At 44.5% G+C, this 20,594-nt stretch overlaps 1 protein-coding gene across 10 annotated transcripts in view; it reads left to right on the top strand.

The window, feature by feature from the left end:
- Positions 1-20,594, top strand: part of PACS2 (phosphofurin acidic cluster sorting protein 2) — a 64,275-nt gene that overhangs the window by 33,703 nt on the left and 9,978 nt on the right. The window contains exons 4-20 of one of the 10 annotated variants that reach the window (XM_072115258.1): positions 130-255; positions 343-505; positions 1,109-1,182; positions 4,226-4,282; positions 6,159-6,215; positions 8,412-8,551; positions 9,326-9,416; positions 10,726-10,785; positions 10,890-10,961; positions 11,362-11,480; positions 11,602-11,734; positions 12,544-12,648; positions 13,105-13,211; positions 15,032-15,186; positions 16,249-16,359; positions 16,527-16,656; positions 17,801-17,833. In XM_072115258.1, the coding sequence (XP_071971359.1) occupies positions 130-255; positions 343-505; positions 1,109-1,182; positions 4,226-4,282; positions 6,159-6,215; positions 8,412-8,551; positions 9,326-9,416; positions 10,726-10,785; positions 10,890-10,961; positions 11,362-11,480; positions 11,602-11,734; positions 12,544-12,648; positions 13,105-13,211; positions 15,032-15,186; positions 16,249-16,359; positions 16,527-16,656; positions 17,801-17,833 (1,733 nt within the window). Of the gene's footprint in view, positions 1-129; positions 256-342; positions 506-1,108; positions 1,183-4,225; positions 4,307-6,155; positions 6,216-8,393; positions 8,552-9,325; positions 9,417-10,725; positions 10,786-10,889; positions 10,962-11,361; positions 11,481-11,601; positions 11,735-12,543; positions 12,649-13,104; positions 13,212-15,031; positions 15,187-16,248; positions 16,360-16,526; positions 16,657-17,800; positions 17,834-20,594 lie in introns of all 10 variants that reach the window. The other 9 variants (XM_072115254.1, XM_072115249.1, XM_072115257.1 and 6 more) reach the window with 9 other exon arrangements.

Below are 20,594 nucleotides of genomic sequence, written 5' to 3'. Positions count from 1 at the left end.
ATGGGGCACCTCTGCTCATAAATGTCTCCTATTATATCTCCAGCAGTTCTTTTATGTCCTGTATACTTTACACTATAATTTGTAATTAATTTAAAGTAATAAAAAATTACTATTTTTCCCCCCCATTAGTATCCTCACTTTTTAAAAAGGGAAGGAAACAAATTACAAATAATGCTTCAAAGGAGGAAAAGGTACAAAAATCGGACAATACTGGGTTACAAAACCTTGGCTATTGGCTGTATCAACATGGCAGAGGTAAGTGTGTGTTACCAATAGCTGATGTGTGTACAGGTACAAGCCTGCAGATGTTATTGTCATTTTATATCCCTGTTTGGATGTCAGGTCATGCAGCATCCATCCGAAGGAAGCAAAGTGCTGAGCCTTTTTAGCAACATGAAGGAAGCGTCTGCAAAAGTAGCCGAGATCTGGATCTTCTCACTCTCCAGTCAGCCAATTGATCACGAGGACAGTGCCATGAATACCAGCCAGAAGATAAAATCCACAGGTATCTCTATAAAATCCTTAAAGGGGTTGGACTAAGTTTGCAATTTATCCACAGTATAGGATACAGAATAACAAGCTGATTGGTCAGGATCTGACTGCTGGGACCTCACTAGTTATGAGAATCTAAATGATTAGAGCAGGTTGAGCCTGTGTCCTACCGCTCCTTTTATTTGTATGCGAGTTTCATAAATTGGCTTACACTGCACTTGGCTATCTCCAGCAGGCCCATAAACAGTGAATGGTAGTGCTGGGATTACCCAAGCGCTGTGCTCAGCAGTTTCCTACACTCCCATAGTATTGATTGGAGAGGCAGTATGCATGCTCGTCCTGCCACTCCACCCATTATTGAGAACAGGATCCCAATTCTCTGGATTGCTGGGGCTCTCGTTCTTGTGATGTGTACGGTTCCCAGCAGTCGGACCCTCACCGATCAGCTTGTTATCACCTATCCTATTAGATAACTTGCAAACTCGATACAATAACTTTAAGTGGTTTAGATGAGTCTGGCAGTAAAATATAGTCCATACGTGTCCCAGTGTTCTCAATTAATAAAGAAATAAAACACAATTTTGTTTTTTTACCTCTCGCTATGTGTTTATTACAGATAATTATTCAGAAGAGGAGTATGAGAGTTTTTCTTCAGAGCAGGAAGCCAGTGATGATGCTGTGCAAGGCCAGGTATGAACAGCCCAACAATAGGAAGATTGATCTACAACATGACTTGCATTTACATCAACGTATTTTTAATATCAGACATCGGGCCATATAACAATAACATAATAAAAATTATAATAATAATTATTTATATAGCGCACACAGATTACACAGCGCTGCACAGAGTTTGCCAAATCAGTCTGTCCCCAATGGGGTTCATAATCTAATCAACCTACCAGTATGTTTTGGAGTTGGGGAGGAAATCTCGGGACCCAGGGAAAACCCGTGCAAACATATTAAAAACCCTAAAGAAAAGAGTTAATTTTTATCCAGTCGTAGCTGAATTATTCCTTGTGCAGGGCCTAAAGGGAGGAGCAGGACTCCATGGTCTAGGAATACAATGGAAAGGAGTCCTGCTCCTCCCTCCAGGCCCTTCACATGTTTTATTCATTGAATCAGCTTTCAATGGACTGTTCCTTTAACCACTGGGCAAAAAAACTGAAGTAAATTTTTTTTTAAATTCATAGTTGCCAATAATAACTTGTCCTGCAAAAGTTACGAGTTCTGGCCCAGTTGTGATTTTTTTAACTAAAATTGTGCAAAAGTAAATAAAATGAAGTACGCCTCATGGTAAATAGTGAACACTGGAATAAGTCAGTATAGCATTTTTTGTTAAAATGTAATCAATAAATTGATTTTAATAGTGCCATTAAAAATGTATCTAAATTGGCAAAAAACAAGCTCTCATATGGCTATGATGAGTGGAAATTGTAAAATTATGGCTTTTAATGGTGAGAAGGAAAAATAAGAGTAAGTGCTTGGACATCTAGGCCCAGAACAGAGTGCATTGCTTGCGGATTTTGGTGGATTTGAGGACCATTGATTTACACTTAGGAATGATGGAGCAGGAGGATACTGGAAACTGGATTGAAATGAATATAAAAATAAAAGTGTATGATATTGACTAAACAATGGGGCTATCAACAGGGGGCGCTAGCAGGATAAGACAAACAGTGGCTTACAGAAAGAGCAATGCACATCCCTAAAATATGAATGACCCAGAGCTTTTTTTTAATGAACCACTTATTAGAATATAGGTCACATTAGTATACACCACACTATTAAATCCTGGGAGGACCCAGCGCTCCTATCACTCCCAGGCTTATGTATTCACAAAGAGGGATCTCCTAAAATAGAAAGCAATTTACTGATGGGAACCAGATGTCGCAACAATATCACAAAATGTGGAACACATGTGAGAAGTCACAAAAGAGACAGTAAAATAACACAGATCTAAATATAGGAGACAATAGGAATATATTGTGCATGTGGTTTCTAGTGTCATTGTTGTATGACTTAGTCATGAATTATGTATTACAAGTGAGCAGGTATATTTGTGTCTGTGAGATGTACTGACTCATCTACCTGTGTATGGGTGTTCCTCACTTTCAAAGCTGATTCACCTGAATAAATTATATACCCTCTATACTTAAGTATAAGCCGAGGTTTTCAGCACGAAAACCCTCACCTCGGCTTACACTTGAGTCAAGAAAAAACTGTGTACTCACCTTCTGACGCCCCCTGGCAGGTCCTCTTTATCCATCGCGGCTCTGGCATTTTCTCCGCGTCCCCGCGCAGTCAGTCGCAGGGATCGTGACGTCAGCCGCTTGCTGACATTCTACTATGTGCGCCGGCATCGGTGCACACTATGTCAGCGATGTCATGGTGACTGCATCGGACCGCGCAGGGACACGGAGCCGACGCTGGAGCATCGCTGTATACAAGAGGACCTGCCTGGGGGCATCGGAAGGTGAGTACACTGTTTGTTTTTGGGGGCAGAGACTGCTGGCTATACACTAAAGGGGGCTGGCTGGCTATACACTAAAGGGGGCTGGCTATATACTGGGGAGGATGTGACCAATGCATTTCCCATCCTCGGCTTATACTCGAGTCAATAGGTTTTTCCATTTTTTTTGTGTGTTAAAATTAGGGATCTCTGCTTATACTCAGGTCGGCTTATACTCGAGTATTTATGGTATATCTTTATTTGTTATGCGATCTTATAGGGACAAGCTAGATTTTACCCTATTAATCTACTATGCCCTCAGGTAGGGGAAGAAATGCCCTTTCTAGATTTTCACTCTTGTGAAATCTCTTCTGTGTTCCTATAAACAATCTCCTCCAAAGTCATTTGATAATGAGTAGAAAGGAGTCATATTTGTGTGAGATGAGTCAAGTTTAGACACCACAGGCGGGACATCACTTCAGTTGTCAATTCTTTTTAGTACCTTAAAACTTGTTATGGTGTTATATTACAGAGAAGAATCTCATCTTTCAGATTGCATCAGGCTTGTTTTTCCGTGATCTACGTAACCGGAGATACAGTCTTTCTTTAGGTGCTTTTACCTCCAATTCAGTATCTTTCTAGTTAATATAGAACTGAAGATGGGGGTCATTCTCCGGCAGCCTCTAAACTTTATTCATCGCTGGAAAATCTGGCTTTTCTCTGCTCATGATCACATGACTTTTTTTTTTTTTTTTTAATAGGTAAACAGATTAGATTTCACATAAAAGGGGTAGTAGTTTAGTGTGGTAAAATCTAGGGAGTCCTTTTAAGATCATATAACAAATAAAGATATACAATGTATTTAGCTGAACCTGCGATGAAAGTGAGGAACACCCATATACAGGCAGATGAGTCTGTGATTTATGTAAAATCTGCTGACAGGTTTTCTTTAAATGTTGAGACTCAATGCATACTTCTACAGTATTAAAAGGCAATACAGGACCCCAAATTGTATCCTATTGGTAGACCCCCCTTCAGCCATTAGACGCTATTATGTGGATAGGCAATAAGTCCTGATTTGGGGACAAGCTCTGTAATAAGACTTTCCATTTTAAAGGGCTTTCACATTCTAGAACTGTTTCCCCTATCTATAGTGTGTGATCGCTGAGGATCGATTGATGGGGACTGAAAGTTTCCATAAGTTCCCAATGTATTGAGACTGAGGTTTCCCATATTGCTGCCATTATTATCATATACATGTGTCCTTCTCATTTCCGGCAGGACCTGGATGATGATGAGTTTGATGTGGGAAAACCAAAGAAGCAGCGAAGAACGATAGTAAGAACCACGTCCATAACTCGGGTCGGTTTACATTACTTACACTAATCTGGAAGGGTTGTGGTGAAATGTCTGTTCATCATTATTCTGTGCAGCCGCTTGCCATTAACTTGGTTTTAAGTGGACATGTCCCGGTCTACATTCACTTCAATAGATCTTTGAAAACTGTATCCAAATGGCTTGTAAGGAGTCATGGGGGCGGAGAGGAGTCAGGCCGAGTTGTCCTCTTCTGTCTTAGGTGATGTCCTATAATCCAAGTACATCATCACAAGTTTGGGGTAGCTGCTGAAGATCATCTATGATTATGTATTTGTCCTATGGGAATGGTCGAGCCCAGTGACTCTTCATCCCCCTCCTATAAAAAATCTCCTTCAAAGTCGGAGAAGAGTCAGATTTGCCTGACATGAGTCAAGTTTAGAGACCAAGGGGGGAATGTCGCTTCAGATGTCGATTCTTCTCCGCACCCTGCCCCGTGACTCTTCTCCGCACCCTGCCCCGTGACTCTTCTCCGCACCCTGCCCCGTGACTCTTCTCCGCACCCTGCCCCGTGACTCTTCTCCGCACCGATCCTTCTAAAAGTCCTCTTGTCTGTATTTAGGTAAAGTTTCTCCAAGTTATGTAATTCCATTGTCAACAGCACCCCTATTGGGTACCAATGACCTGTCCACTTTAATTAACTAATATCACCAATAACCATGGATTTTTATTTCATATTAAAAGATTTTAATGCTTCCGTGTACAAGCATTTAGTTGGTTTTGCTGCTAAAAACCCTAATCTAGTTTAAAAAAAAAAAGAGAGAATAAAAAATATGCTTTTAAAATATTCATTAATCATCAATTATCATGTCTGCATTGGCTTTAACTATGTAGTCAGACAGTGTGGGGTCCAGCACCTACTATTATTACTATTATTGTAGATGTAGAGACGCTGCTGTTGGTGGATCTTGTAGTGTTGTCTCCTTATAAGATTCAGCAGCAGCAGTGACGATCCCTATATAGAGATACAGGTGTTTAATATGGTAAAAGGTGAGTAACGGTAAGTAAAAATGGTAAGAACTGAAGGTGTTTTTAGGTGATGTAGATGTGACTTTGTGGCAAAGACTTTGATAACTTTATTAAGAAGTTACCACTTTACATCAAAATGTAGAATTTTCGAGCAAAGACCGGACTTTAAGGGACCCTGTGACCATGAAAAGCTGTAGCATGTGTTTGCAATTGTCCCTGCAGATCTGTGTAACCTTTGAGTGTGGTGTTGGTAGCAGCAGGACTGTGAAAAATGCATTTATATTCCTGTAGCTGGACTTTAAGCACTAGGGTCAGTGTCCTCACACTGCTGTTTACCTAGCACTCTTACACAAATGTGGTGGGTACATATGTGTGGCCGGATATCATACCGTGCCTGGGAAAAAGATAGAGCTCCTGGTGTCCCTATGGAGAGGTGAGGGGGAGAATCGCTCATCCCACCGCCTCTCTAGCCTCTTCCTTTCTGGGCATAGCACATGTTCGTGTGCAAGAAGCTTTACACTGATTCATAGCTCTTCCTCTATGCTCTGAGTAAAAGGTGCTTGTTGAATACCACAGTAGTCACTCAGAGCAGAGAGGGAGCAGCTGTGAAGGAGTGTAATGCAGAGTGCTAAGAGCACAGCAGTGTGAGGACACCTCACCCAGTACTCCAAGTCCAGCTACCATCCTAAAATATAAATAGTTTTCATCCCTTCTGCTGCTAACCTCCTACACAAAGGTAAGATTACTTTGCAGTACTTTGCACTGTCTGCAGGTTTGTGTGGTCAAACCTGATGACAGATTCCCCTCCATATGTTTTCTGAATTATTCTACGTGATAGAAAACTATGAATGTCATATTTTATTTACAGCAGCAGAACTTCAAGCAAAAAGTGGTCGCCCTGTTACGGAGGTTCAAAGTTTCTGATGAGGTACCTTACACTTTATATGACTTTTTATTCTGTACATCATAACATACCGTATTTTTTTGACTATAAGAAGCACTTTTTTTCCCCAGAAGATGGGGGAAAAAACAGTGGTGCTCTTAGGGCTCATTCACACTGCTGTCTGCGGGGCCGTACATCCGTACATCATGTACGTCCCCATAGACGGCAATAGCGGCACGGCGGAGATCCGGTGCCACACATGTGTGGCACCGATCCGGGCCGCACACCGCAAAAAGATAGAGCAAGCTCTATCTTTCAGCGGATGTGCGGCCGTGTGCCGCTATTTCCTATGGAGGGAGGAGGGGTCAACTCCTCCTCACCTCCAGCACACGGCGGTATGCCCGCACGGCGGTCTACCGCGTGTGAATGTACCCTTATAGTCCGGATGTAGCCTACTGCAGGAAGGAATGGAGGGCACCCGGCTGCCCTCTGCCAGCTGTTCTGGCAGTAAGCGCAGCACTTCACAGTGGAGCTGGGCGGCTCTGCGCTCCTCTCCTCCTCTCAGCCCTCCACTGCTGGAGGGTATGGAGGACGGCACCCCGTGCGTTCTGCCAGCTCTGCAGTCCTCAGGGCACCGATACAAAGCTTTGTGGCAGAGCAGGAGCGCAGCAGCAGTGGAGAGAGAGAGGGGGAGGAGAAAGGCACTGACTCTGGCCAATCCCTGCTCGGCTTGTAAGTAGCCCGGGAAGCTCAGAGTGAAGACTGCCATGAGAAGAGGAGCCTTTACAGGTAGTGCCCTACAGGATCAGATAAGTGATTAGTGCTCCTGTCCCCCAGGTCTCTGCTCTCACACTCTTAACCACTTGTTGCCTGGTATGTAGAGGCTGCTGTCTTGTAAAGGTACCTTACCCCACAGACCAAGCTCTTGTGGCCATTGTACAAGCACTGTCATCTCCTGTGTCCCCTCCTAATAGATTGTAAGCTCTTGTGGCCATTGTACAAGCACTGACATCTCCTCTGTCCCCCTCCTCCTCATAGATTGTAAGCTCTTGTGGCCATTGTACAAGCACTGTCATCTCCTGTGTCCTCTCCTCCTCAGCTCTGTAAGCTCTTGTGAGCATTTGTCACATATACTCATACCTATACAGCCCTGGTAACTCTTGAGACCCAATGACTAAGGGTACATTCACACGCGGTATGCCCGCCGTGCGGGCATACCGCCGTATGCTGGAGAGGAGGAGGTGGTGACCCCTCCTCCCTCCATAGAGAATAGCGGCGCACGGCCGCACACACGCCGAAAGATAGAGCATGTGTGGCACCGTATCTGCGCCGTGCCGCTATTGCCGTCTATGGGGACGTACATGCGGCCGCATGTACGTCCCCGCAGACGGCCGTGTGAATAAGCCCTAAGTGTGCGCATAATTCTATATAAAAATAGACAGCGGTGTCCAGGAGAGGAGGAGGGGGTGACCACTGCTTGCCCCTGCCCCTCTCCAAAGAGGAACATGGGTGCACTTCATCGCCCAGTTACTTTACTGTTACTGTATTAAATATTTTATCATACTATTTGGGGAAAAAACTTTTTTTCTTGTTTTTCCTCCTCTAAAACCTTGGTGCGTCTTATGGTCCAATGAGTCTTATAGTCAGAAAAATACGGTACTGATGTAGAAGATACAACAGAACACTAAATTCCTGAATGCAACGGGGAGCTACATGGTCCAACAGCTCATTTGTTGGTACCCATCATCCAGTAGTGGGGGTTGTCTTAACCCCACTGCCAAGGAAATTGGTTAACATAGGCCCCCAGACAGTAATTTGAATCCTCTTTTGAAGAATACAGGCAGCCCCCGGGTTACGTACAAGATAGGTTCCATAGGTTTGTTCTTAAGTTGAAACTGTATATTTTAGAATTGTAGTTCCAAACAAAAAATGTTTTTGCCCCACTGAGAATATAAATTTCAACATTGTTTTTGCTGTAATTGGACCAAGGATTATCAATAAAGCTTCATTACAGACACCTTACAGCTGATCATTGCAGCCTGGGACTATAGTAAAGTATGCAGAGAGCTTCACCAGAGGTCACAGGGGGCAAAGGGGTTCGTCTGTAACTAGGGGTCATCTGTAAGTCGGGTGTCCTTAAGTAGGGGACCACCTGTAATTAAGATTTTTTTCTAAATGATAAATCTTGGACAATTTCAACGTCTTCTGTACTAATATTCCCAGGTGCTTGACTCTGAACAGGACCCAGGAGAGCACGTGCCGGAGGTGGAGGAGGACATGGACCTGCTGTACGACACCCTGGATATAGAAAATCCAAGTGATAGTGGACCCGAAATGGAAGACGACGACAGCGTCCTCAGCACCCCCAAACCAAAATTAAAGTGAGAAATGCTGGAAATTATTCTTTATATGAGCATGTTGGTTATTGGCTATAACTGGTTGGATGTAAACTCCTAATAGCAGTGAAGGGCATTGGATTTCTTTGTCCTTAAAGGTCTTTTGATTTTACCCCACTAAACTACCAGCTCCTTCAGGTAGGGAATGAGAGGAATGAGGAAATAAGGACTCTTTCGATCTTCTGTTTTAAAGCGCCTAGAAACATGCTCCTGGTGACATGTTAAAGATCTGGATCTCATCTTTCAGGGCACATTTTGGCTTTGTGAGCTACTGAACCGGCGAGACAGCTAAAGAAATATTTTGAAATGAAAGTTGCAGATTTCCACCTTGTCCAATTATTCTTCTCTTTAATATGACACACAACTTGTTTCTTGGTGCTATAGAACAGAAGATGGGGGCTTTTGAAGTGACGCCACCCCCGAAACCACTAAACTTGACTCTTCTCATGTGAAAATGGGATGAGGAGAGTCATATTTGTCTGACTTTGAAGGAGATTTTAGGGATTATACGATTCCACATAAAAGAGGGAATTTACCAACAACATTTTATATTGTACTTGAGGGGACTAGTAATATATTGGGGTAAAACCTGCTGACTGGTTTCCTTTTAAAGGGTTATTTAAAGTCATACAAGATTTCTAACACAGAGGTAGCATGAAATGCAATCCTATGTATGGGAATAGTGTATAAAGAAGAAACCTCTCCTAATATTGTTATTTTCTGATCCCACTGACTATATACCTGTCTGTGTTGTTGTAGGCCTTACTTTGAGGGTCTTTCACACTCCAGCTCTCAGACGGAGATTGGAAGCTTACACAGCATGAGGAGCCAGAGAGAATTGCCAAGTCCTGTAAGTAGCCGTCTGGGTGACACGGTTACTTGTATGCAATGAAAGGTTAATGGATTTTCAGTGTTTATTCTTCTAATGATAGACTGAGACTTTACAGGTCCAAGAATGAGTTGTATCCATTATAATGCTCATGTAATAAAGTGTTCTATCAATACGACACCTCTCCTTTATAGATCTCTTAGTCTTGAAAGCCATGTAAGTAATGGATATTTAATAGTAGGTATTGTACATATGCCTATAAATACCATTGAATAAGACTTGGATAGGATTCATGTCATGTGTATGGGATATAAACAAAAGTAATAAGTTACTTACTATGTAAGCAGAACAATGAAACGACGGAGAAGTAGTATATACGCTGTGTTACTTAGAGGCACCTTATTTACCTAGTTTGTGATGGGGCCAATAGGATCGTTGGATCACAGTATAGATTGTAGCAATTTGTAGTCAAGTAGCAACTTACATGGTCCGAAAGATATTTCTCCTGTGGAGTAGTATGACATTGCATCTGAACCATTAAGAGTCCATTTGTAATTTATGGAGATGGACCAGCTTAGCATTGCTCTTACCCCGTTCATACCACCAGTACATGGATCCATGAGCATCCCATAAACACATTCTAGTGGTAATATTTTAGGGCTACATGGGCATTGCATTTGTGTCTCAAGGCTGATTGTTATCCCCTATCCATAGGATCTGATCAGTAGGATTTGGTTCTTGCTTATTGAAGTAGAGGCAGGTTGAACGTGTGTTCTTCTGCTCCATTCAGTTCTAAGGAAGTGCTGGGAATTGCTGAGCACAGCGCTCATATATTACCAGCACTCTAATGCAGTGAATGATAGAGCGGGGAATACCAGAGTGATGTGCTACAACTTCTGACATTTCCTTAATATAAATGGGGGGGTGGGGGTGTAGGACACATGCTTGACCTAGCGCTCCTAACGGGAGTTTGCTTAATCACAAGTACAGAATCTGACAGGATCACAAGAATCTCACTAATAAAAGGACCCTGTTCTCGTTATTGATGAGAGTCCCACTGATCAGATTGCCCTCCCATTCAAGTCCAAGCAACCAAATGTCAGGGCTTTTGAAATCTGATAAAACAGCCTTACTTACAGGCACTTACTCCTAGATCCAGGCACAGGGACTGTGATTTTTGAAAGTAGATTTCAGAAGGAAGGAGGCCATGGATAACAAATATAAGATTATTCCCACAGTCCCGGTGCCTGGATCTATGAGTAATGTCCCTGGTTTATCATGATGGATTGTGATGGTAGATTCCCTTTGTTTTTGCTCTCTCCTCTTACAGAACAGTAATGTCCACTTTGATAAGCTTCATCGAGACCTCTCTCAATCTGCAAACGCTGATGTAAGTGGAGATTGACATCACAATTATGTTAATTTTGAGTTATGTTCTGTCTCAACTATATATCATTTCCTTAGCACTTAACACCATTTTGTTTCTGTGCTCAGCATGAAGATCCTGAGAGACGGACATCCTTACCCAAACACTCACCGGAGAGCGTATCCGACGCCGTATCGCTGGTAAGTAGACTGCAGGTTACATTCGGACGTTTAACCCTTCACAGCAATCACAGCAGGAAAGCTTAAAAATTATAAAGCCACTACAAAACTAAACAAGCTTGCCTCTTTTTGTTTTTTTCCTTCCATCTCTGCTATTATACTCTCCGGACTGTCCTGTCATGTGGCAGATTCGGTAGGTTGTAGTATTAGGTAAAGCTTTGAGAATTTGCGCTGTCGTCTTTTCAGGACGGCTTATATTGCCATCAAAGATGTTGTAGTCAACTAGTCAGATGTGTGATGGTGTATAACATTGACCTCCTTCAGGCTTTTCTAGCAAGGCAGTAAATGTAGTTCCCTATAGTGTACTATAGCGCGGCAGAGCGATTTAAAGTTTTTGCTATTATACCGTCTTTCACCGTAGGACACCTCTCAGCAAGATGCACAAGAGATTGAACTTTCCACGCTGGATGTTTTCGTGGAGAGGTTACCCCCCAGTGGAAAGATAACAAAGACCGAATCCCTGATCATTCCTTCTACACGGTAATAGATGATAGAATAAAAGACACAATAGATGTTTACGAGTTTTGAATGAAAGTGCAGGGAATAGGATTGTAAACAGAATTCTATGGATCTCATTTTGGGTGTTGTTTTTGTACTTCAGATTGGAAGGAAAGCAGACGGGGCGTCGTGGGAGAAGCACCTCTTTGAAAGAACGGCAAGCATCACGACCCCAGAATGAGCGAGCCAATAGCCTTGATAATGAGCGTTCACCGGATACTCGGAATCATCTCCAGGTAGAGTCAAGTATTAATAACTCTGCAGGTCCATCCCTCATTCCTCAGCATCAGATATTAGTATGACATTGGCCAGTAATTGGTCTTCCTGGTCACATGTTTACCTGAGGTCATTGTTGCTGCTGGATGTCAAGCTCTTTTGATATAAAGGGTTCTGCATCCCTTATCCTATTCTATATCCTGCATGGGACAACCGAAAAATTAGTATGTGATATTAACACATGTGAAAGTTGATACTAAGGTCAGACTGGACAACCAGTGTACCAGTGAAAACAACATTGGGCCCTGACACCTTTTGACCCGGCCCCTGACATTGCTGACTTTGCACCTTCCCCGCTGTGCTGGGGCTTCAACTCTGTCTCTTGGGGATGAATAACACTGAATAAGATGAAGGTGCAGAGAGTTATCTCTGTTCTCCTGCTGCAGCTGTATGTAGAGGCAGGTGCAATGTGATGATCATGTCTGCCAGGATCACTGCACACAGCAGCACCAGTGGCAGAGCTGCCGGGAGAGAGGTGAGTATCAAGGGTTTATTATTCAATTAAATATAAACAATTATGTTAATATATGTTAATTAAGTTGAAACAGGGAAAGGAAGAGAATAGTGGTGGTCCTCAAGATGAGGGTAACCCACAGGACGATGGTGGCCTAATATGGGGAGCCACAGGGTGACTTGTAGAACGCATTGTGTGAATGCGGCCTAAGAATGTACATATAGTTTATATAGTTCTTCCGTACCACTTTCATTACTTTTGCGCAATTTAATCTGCTAAACACTTTTCACTAACCTGAAATGGTTTTCTTTGTAGATTCCCAGAAAAACGGTCTATGATCAGCTAAACCACATCCTTGTTTCAGACGACCATCTCCCTGAAAACATTATCCTTATAAACACATCGGACTGGCAGGGCCAGGTAAGTCTCATTCAGTATGTATGGACTGCTGTACAGAGAATATGGCTCATGAGGCTGATCAGCATCCTTCCCTGTAACTCTTTATAAAGGAAATCTACCATCAAAATCCATCATGATAAACCAGGGACATTACTCATAGATCCAGGCACTGGGACTGTTGTGATCTTCTTATGTTTGTTGTCCATGGCTTTCTAAATTCAACAGCACGTTAGGGCTCCCAGAGCCCTTCTGGTTCATTAGCATAAATTTACATTTTAAAAGAAGGAAGGAGGCCATGGATAACAAATATTAGAAGATTACCACAGTCAAGGTGTCTGGATCTATGAGTAATGTCCCTGGTTTATCATGATGCATTTTAAAGGTAGATTTTCGTTTTTGTTTTTACTAAATTTCCTTTGACATAACAATGTAAGTTTGCAGACTGTTTCAAATACTTTTCATTCTCGACTTTTTCAGCTTCTTTCAGAAATCTTGCAAAAACACGACCTTCCTTTAGTCTGCACTTGCTCTCCAGCGGATATTCAAGCTGCTTTTAATACAATAGTATCCAGAATACAGAGATAGTAAGTAAACATTTTTGCCTTAATTTGTCATTATGGGCTTTTTCTGGTCCGTAAAAGCCATTGAGTCTTACGTGGGAACATAGGCCCTAGAGATCTGTGTTATTGTAACCATTGTGTGTTTGTAGTAAGTAGCAGCAGGGCTTTGAGGTGAATTAATTTATAATCCTGGTCTGCAGCTCCTGAAAGTTCTCTGAGCGGGTCTTTCAGACTGCAGAACTTACTGCTCTTTGCAATGAACTGTTCCACAGCCCCTCCCATCTGCTCTGAGTGACTGTTGTAAGTAGCCAAGCAAAATCCAGATACAGCTGAGAGGCCCGTTCCACACTTGCGAGTGTGATGCGATGAACTCGCATCACACTCGCAACGCATGCTGTTGGGAACGCACGGCCCGAACGCTGCACCGCGGGAGTGAACTCCGCATGTCAGTTCACTCTCGCGGTGCAGCGTTCGGGCCGTGCGTTCCCGGCAGCATGCTTTGCGAGTGTGATGCGAGTTCATCGCATCACACTCGCAAGTGTGGAAAGGGCCTTACTCATAGCAGAAGGGAGGGGCTGTAGGGCAGCACAGGGCAGAGAGCAGAAAGCTCTTCAGGCGTCTGAGCTGGATTATAACGTCACTTTTCACAGTCCTGTCACTACTCAAATACAGACATGGGTACGGTTACACAGATCTCCACAATTGCTGCCTAACATTGGCTGCAGCATTTTATGGTCAAAACCATTTTTCTTTAATATCTACTGAAACATAAGCTGAGCTTTTCAGCACAATTTTTACACTAAAAAAGCCCCACACGGCTTATAAACAAGCTCATGCAAACTGAGATGTGAAGCCTATGGAATCGGGCTGTATCTTGGCCCAATCCCACAGGCTGCATACAGTGCAGTAGATGGGAGTCCCCACATTATATAGAAATATATAATGCACGGATGTACCATCTGCCGAACAGCTGCATCGGAACTGTATTAACTATAAGAGTTCCAGCTCGGCTGTTTGGCCGATGGGACATCTGTGCATTATATATTTCTATATAATGTAGTGACTCCCATCTACTGCACTGTATGCTGTCCGTAGGATCGGGCCAACACTGTCACACAAGGCGACCAGAGGAAAGAGGAGCACCGGAGGGTAAATGGGGCATTTCGATAGTTGGGGGAGGCTGTGACCAATGTATTTTCCACCCAAGGCTTATACCGGAGTCATTAAGTTTTCCCAGTTTTTTTGGGGGTAAAGTTTGGCTCCTCGGCTTATATTCTAGTATATACGATACAATATACTTATATCCCGGTCACTGCTAATAATGTCTCACATTCATAATAAAGAAGATGAAGAACTACCCGGCTTACTGTTTACTTATGGTGTCCTCCTAGCTTAGTTAGAAGACTGTAAAGGGTAAGAGAATCGCACTGTCCTCCCAGCAGGCCTAGGTAGTTCTCCCTCTAGCTGTGCATGTGTTGCTGTGCTGAGGCATTAGGGCAATTCATAGCACAGAATTAGAGAAACAGCGAAAATATAAAGTCAAACATGACGGCTGAACAGCAGGGACAGGAGGTCAATGTAGAATTTAAGTCCTCCAGAGAGTGATAGATAGGTAGGGGCTACAGTGGTAAAAAAGTTGTTTCGACTAGAGGTCCTCTTTAAAGAGTATATGGAACATAAGTAGATCAATCAGTGGGGTCCATGAGTTATATCCCCTGCCTATGTTATGAGCCGTGTGCACTGTCTCATATTGAAAATCTGTAACGGTTTTGCACTGTTTGCTGCTCTTGAAATATTTCACCCCTATTGGCATATTACATTGAGTCTACTTGTATTCTCTTTAGTTGTAATTGCAATTCACAACCACCAAATCCTGTGAAAGTTGCTGTAGCGGGGGCTCAGAATTACCTCAGCGCTGTGCTCAGACTCTTTGTGGAGCAGCTGTCGCACAAGACTCCTGACTGGTTAGGATACTTGCGGTTTCTCATCATCCCATTAGGTAAGTGTCACAGATTGCTCCTCCTTGCTGCATTACACTTCACAATTCACCATTTTTGTAAAGTAAAACACAGTGAATTTATTCATCTGATGAATCATTATGTTTTCAAGCGTTTTGTGGGTAAGCTGTGCCGCAAAATTATTGCTATAATTGCTATAAATTACTTGCAGGGGTTTAAAGAGGACGAATACAAAACCCCCTTGTAATTTGGTGTGAATTTAGTTTCCTGTATAATTGGATATAATATGTAAAAGATAGCAAAATGAGAACACAAACCCCTCCAGGGACAGGTGTGCACATTCAGTTCTGTGAAAACTGATATAAGGGAACAAATAAACACAGAAGCCTCACATTTCATCCTGTTCCTTCCTGATATTACTAGAATAGCTGAGGTTTGTTCTTATAATGTAGAGCACCACCCAAGGGGCCTCCGGCAGGTGCTTCATGTACCCACACTGGAGTCCAGACTCTTATATGGGGAGACCTTGCATTTGTACACAATACGTTACTCGAAGGGTGATGCCATATGTAGCATTTTTGGTACGTTTTTAAGCATACGTTTTAAAGAGGACCTGTCACCTAAATTTTCGGCACTAGGAGCTGCTTACTAAAGTGAGTCACTGCCGGCCTATGGAGCTAGCGGGGCGGTCCAGGGAAGAGGCAGCGCATCGGACCGCCCCCTCATGAATACATCGGACAGCTTTGCAAGCGGTCCGATGATTACGTTGTACCCCGCCGCAGTGTTTGATAGCGTTACCGGAGGTTTCCAGTAACGCTATCACTCTCACTGCGGCGCTTGATCAAGCACCAGGAGCTGCTTACCTTAGTAAGCAGCTCCTAGTGCTGAAAATTTAGGTGACAGGTCCTCTTTAAGTCCGTTTAAAAAAACGCCTTTGTTTTTGACCCTTTAACATGCGTTTGGCTACTTAGAACCTTGCGTTTTTAAACGGACTGAAAACGCCACATGTGCCATCATCCTAAGAGTTTGCTACTCACCTACGGGTATAACACATGCTAAATACTTTGTTGTTGAGTTTTAATTCTTCTTGTGGGGTTTTTCAGGTTCTAATCCTGTAGCAAAATACCTGGGCACCGTGGACTACAAGTACAACAACCTCTTCCAGGACTCTGCGTGGAGAGAACTATTTACAAAACTGGATGCACAAGCCTCAGGTAAGATGTATATATGATACGGTCTGTAATACCCATCTTATCCCGACCAGAACCTCATAGACTCCTACAAAGCAGTCTGTTCCCATTATGAAAGCTTTTGTTGATTTGGAGTGGGGATCTCATGTTTCCCGAGCAATGTTTTTACTGTTTTATGTCTCCCCATATAGATATTTCCCTGCTGTCCACCATACAGGAGCCTCCAGACGTGGTCTCGCGTGTTACACAGTACATTGCCGGAGCAAACTGTGCTCATCAGCTGCCTATAGCGGAGGCCATGTTGACTTACAAACAAAAAAGGTATATGGTGGGGGCATCACTATATATCATAAGGCACGTGATATTCTGTGTGATAGAAACACATAGTTGTGTATAGAGATGAGCAGACCAGAACTTTAGGATTGGTGTCCTCTGATAAGCAACATGTCCTGGTTAGGCGAAACTGCCGAACACAGGATGCTGAACCTAAAGTTCTGGTCCGCTCATCTCTAGTTATACACTTGACATTTAAGGGAAAGTTCTGGGTACACTTAATACATGTACGGCTAAAATCACAGATTTTTAGCACCAAGGAAAGACTTGATGGCTTGATGCATTGATTGATTGCAGGTCAGGCGGTGCAGAGATTGGGGGAGAAGTTAAATGAAGTTGTCCCAAGTTTTCAGGCTATCCTCTATCCACAGGATAGGGGATGGATAACAAGCTCATTGGGGAGGATCTGACTGCTGGGACCCCCAGCGATCAAGAGAACAGGCATCCAGTTCTCACTAATGGGTTTTAGTGACCGATTGTGCACGTTTTCTTCCGTTCCATTCAATTGTATAGGAGTGTCATAAATTGCGGAGCACAGCGCTCTGGTATCTCTGACTCTCTCTTAGACAATGAAAGAAATTTCCTACCCTCTCATGGCATTGAATGCATGGACAGGATGCATACTCGTCCTGCCGCTCCACTCATTAGTGAGAATAGGATCTCTGGATTACTGCACAAAGCTGTCACCCAGAACATACGGTTAAAAATTTACCTATTGGTGAATTTTTAAAGGACATGTCCTATACTTTCCAGCATAGCCACCTGACTCGCTGCCCACTGCACCGTGACCCGGGAGCCCTAGAAGTCTATGGGGTTGCAAATCGTAGCCCCCATAACAGCTGTGTGAATGTGCCCTTATTTCTGGAGAAGCCAGGAGTCGATCCCCAGCCTCATCTCTACACTGCAAGGGCAGCTGTGCGCTATGAGGGATAACCTGACACAATGTTAATGCGCTTCCCTTTGTTAGGTTGTGTGTTTTTTTTTTTTTTTTTGTAACAATTTTTTTTTTGCTTTGTCAGGGAACCGGGTAGAAACCCCAAGGATTTAGTGTGATCGATGTTGAGATATAACTTTTCTACTTTTTTCCTTTTTTTTTCCCTCTCATTTCCATTTATCGTTGCATTCTCAAAAGGAAAAAAAGTTTTCATTTTGATTTTGCCTTAAGGTATCATGTCTTCTCTGGGTAACCATGTTTTCCTTTCTTCTTGCTGCACCTCTATGCCTGGTCTAATATGACATGCGAGCTTTGCTTAGGATGCATTATCTATGTTACTATGTGCGGTACCTTAAAGAGCGTCTCCGGGTGTCCATACATATGTAGCTATAACCCTACTAACCCTATCCAGCCATACACATACTGAATCAGTCGCCATCATGTTGATGGGGGGGCTTCCAGACCCCCCGACACATGCGCATGTGTATGAGAGAGTGTCTAGAGATCGCTGTAGACTATATGAGCATTAGACCTACAGCTATCTAATGTGTATGGCCGGCTTACAGGTAATGAGATGCCTCATATTTTCCTATTCCTGTGCAACCCATGAGATACTCAGATAAGCGTCTCCTACTACTACTATATCCACCGAATATTATCGAGAGGATACAGAGATATTTTCCTATGTGCCTGGAGTTGCCCTTTAATGTATATTAAAGTTGACGTGTTTTGATATTACACTCACTGACAAAGCAAAGGCATCAATAGCAGTGCCTCCTCCCCATTGCCTTACTATACAGGGCAGTGCCTCCTCCCCAGTGCCTTACTGTACAGGGCAGTGCCTCCTCCCCAGTGCCTTACTATACAGGGCAGTGCCTCCTTCCCAGTGCACTAGTATACAGGGCAGTGTCTCCTCCCCAGTGCTTTACTATACAGGGCAGGGCCTCCCTCCCCAGTTCCTTACTATACAGGGCAGGCGCCCCCCCCCCCCAGTGCCCTACTATATAGGGCAGTGCCTCCTTCCCAGTGCCCTACTATACAGGGCAGTGCCTCCTCTCAGTGCCTTACTATACAGGGCAGTGCCTCCTCCCCAGTGCCTTACTATACAGGGCAGGGCCTCCCTCCCCAGTGCCTTACTATACAGGGCAGGGCCTCCCTCCCCAGTGCCTTACTATACAGGGCAGTGCCTCCTCTCAGTGCCTTACTATACAGGGCAGTGCTTCCTCCCCAGTGCCTTACTATACAGGGCAGGGCCTCCCTCCCCAGTGCCTTACTATACAGGGCAGTGCCTCCTTCCCAGTGCACTAGTATACAGGGCCTCCCCCCACCCCCAGTGCCTTACTATACAGGGCAGGGCCTCCCCCCCCCCCCCAGTGCCTTACTATACAGGGCAGGGCCTCCCCCCCCCCCCCAGTGCCTTACTATACAGGGCAGGGCCTCCCCCCCAGTGCCCTACTATACAGTGCAGTGCCTCCTCTCAGTGCTTTACTATACAGGGCAGTGCTTCCTCCCCAGTGCCTTACTATACAGTGCAGTGCCTCCTCTCAGTGCTTTACTATACAGGGCAGGGCCTCCCTCCCCAGTGCCTTACTATACAGGGCAGGGCATCCCTCCCCAGTGCCTTACTATACAGGGCAGGGCCTCCCTCCCCAGTGCCTTACTATACAGGGCAGTGCCTCCTCTCAGTGCCTTACTATACAGGGCAGGGCCTCCCCCCCAGTGCCTTACTATACAGGGCAGGGCCTCCCTCCCCAGTGCCTTACTATACAGGGCAGGGCCTCCCTCCCCAGTGCCTTACTATACAGGGCAGGGCCTCCCTCCCCAGTGCCTTACTATACAGGGCAGTGCCTCCTCTCAGTGCCTTACTATACAGGGCAGGGCCTCCCCCCCAGTGCCTTACTATACAGGGCAGGGCCTCCCCCCCAGTGCCCTACTATACAGTGCAGTGCCTCCTCTCAGTGCTTTACTATACAGGGCAGTGCTTCCTCCCCAGTGCCTTACTATACAGTGCAGTGCCTCCTCTCAGTGCTTTACTATACAGGGCAGGGCCTCCCTCCCCAGTGCCTTACTATACAGGGCAGGGCCTCCCTCCCCAGTGCCTTACTATACAGGGCAGGGCCTCCCTCCCCAGTGCCTTACTATACAGGGCAGTGCCTCCTCTCAGTGCCTTACTATACAGGGCAGGGCCTCCCTCCCCAGTGCCTTACTATACAGGGCAGGGCCTCCCTCCCCAGTGCCTTACTATACAGGTCAGGGCCTCCCTCCCCAGTGCCTTACTATACAGGGCAGCCCCCCCCCCCCAGTGCCTTACTATACAGGGCAGGGCCTCCCCCCCCCCAGTGCCCTACTATATAGGGCAGTGCCTCCTTCCCAGTGCCCTACTATACAGGGAAGGCCCCCCCCCCCCCCCAGTGCAGTGCCTTCCTGTACAGTGGAACCCCTCCCAGTGCCTGACTGTGTAGGGCAAGGTAGCATTTATGTAGAAGACCTGTAACCCTTTCCATACCTGCCGAGACACAACTGAATGCTGAGCTTTGCAGTAATCTGGACACGTCATATGTTTTGTCAGTGAATGTAAAAGTTAAGATTTTTGGTACAATCGGATGAAAGTTTCTCCTTCATCTAACTAATACGCTAATAACCTCATTAGCATCTGCATCTATGACGGGTACAACCCCGAGGGTGACATGGGACTCCTGTGTCCGGCTGCTTTGCATATCTTCCCGTCATCCCTCTGCTTGTTAAGGAGTCCGACATGGTTCTGGTTTGCGGTTTATATCTTATGGAGTATGTGAAATGTTACTGCCTGCTCTGCTTTATCTCCAGGAATAGTTACACCGAGCCCTGCTGAGCCCTCGCACTGCTTCACCCTACATTTATAGGGTTATGTCTACTTTTAAACAGATGTACAGAAGACAATATTAAAGGGGCTGTCCAGGCATAAAAAAAATAAATGAACCTCTTGTACTTACCTCTCCCTGCGCTCCTGTTC

This window comes from Engystomops pustulosus, chromosome 7 (assembly GCF_040894005.1).
Source record: "Engystomops pustulosus chromosome 7, aEngPut4.maternal, whole genome shotgun sequence".
Lineage (NCBI taxonomy): Eukaryota > Metazoa > Chordata > Amphibia > Anura > Leptodactylidae > Engystomops > Engystomops pustulosus.
Note: the sequence above shows the minus strand (reverse complement) of the source record. Positions and strands in the feature narration are given on the sequence as shown.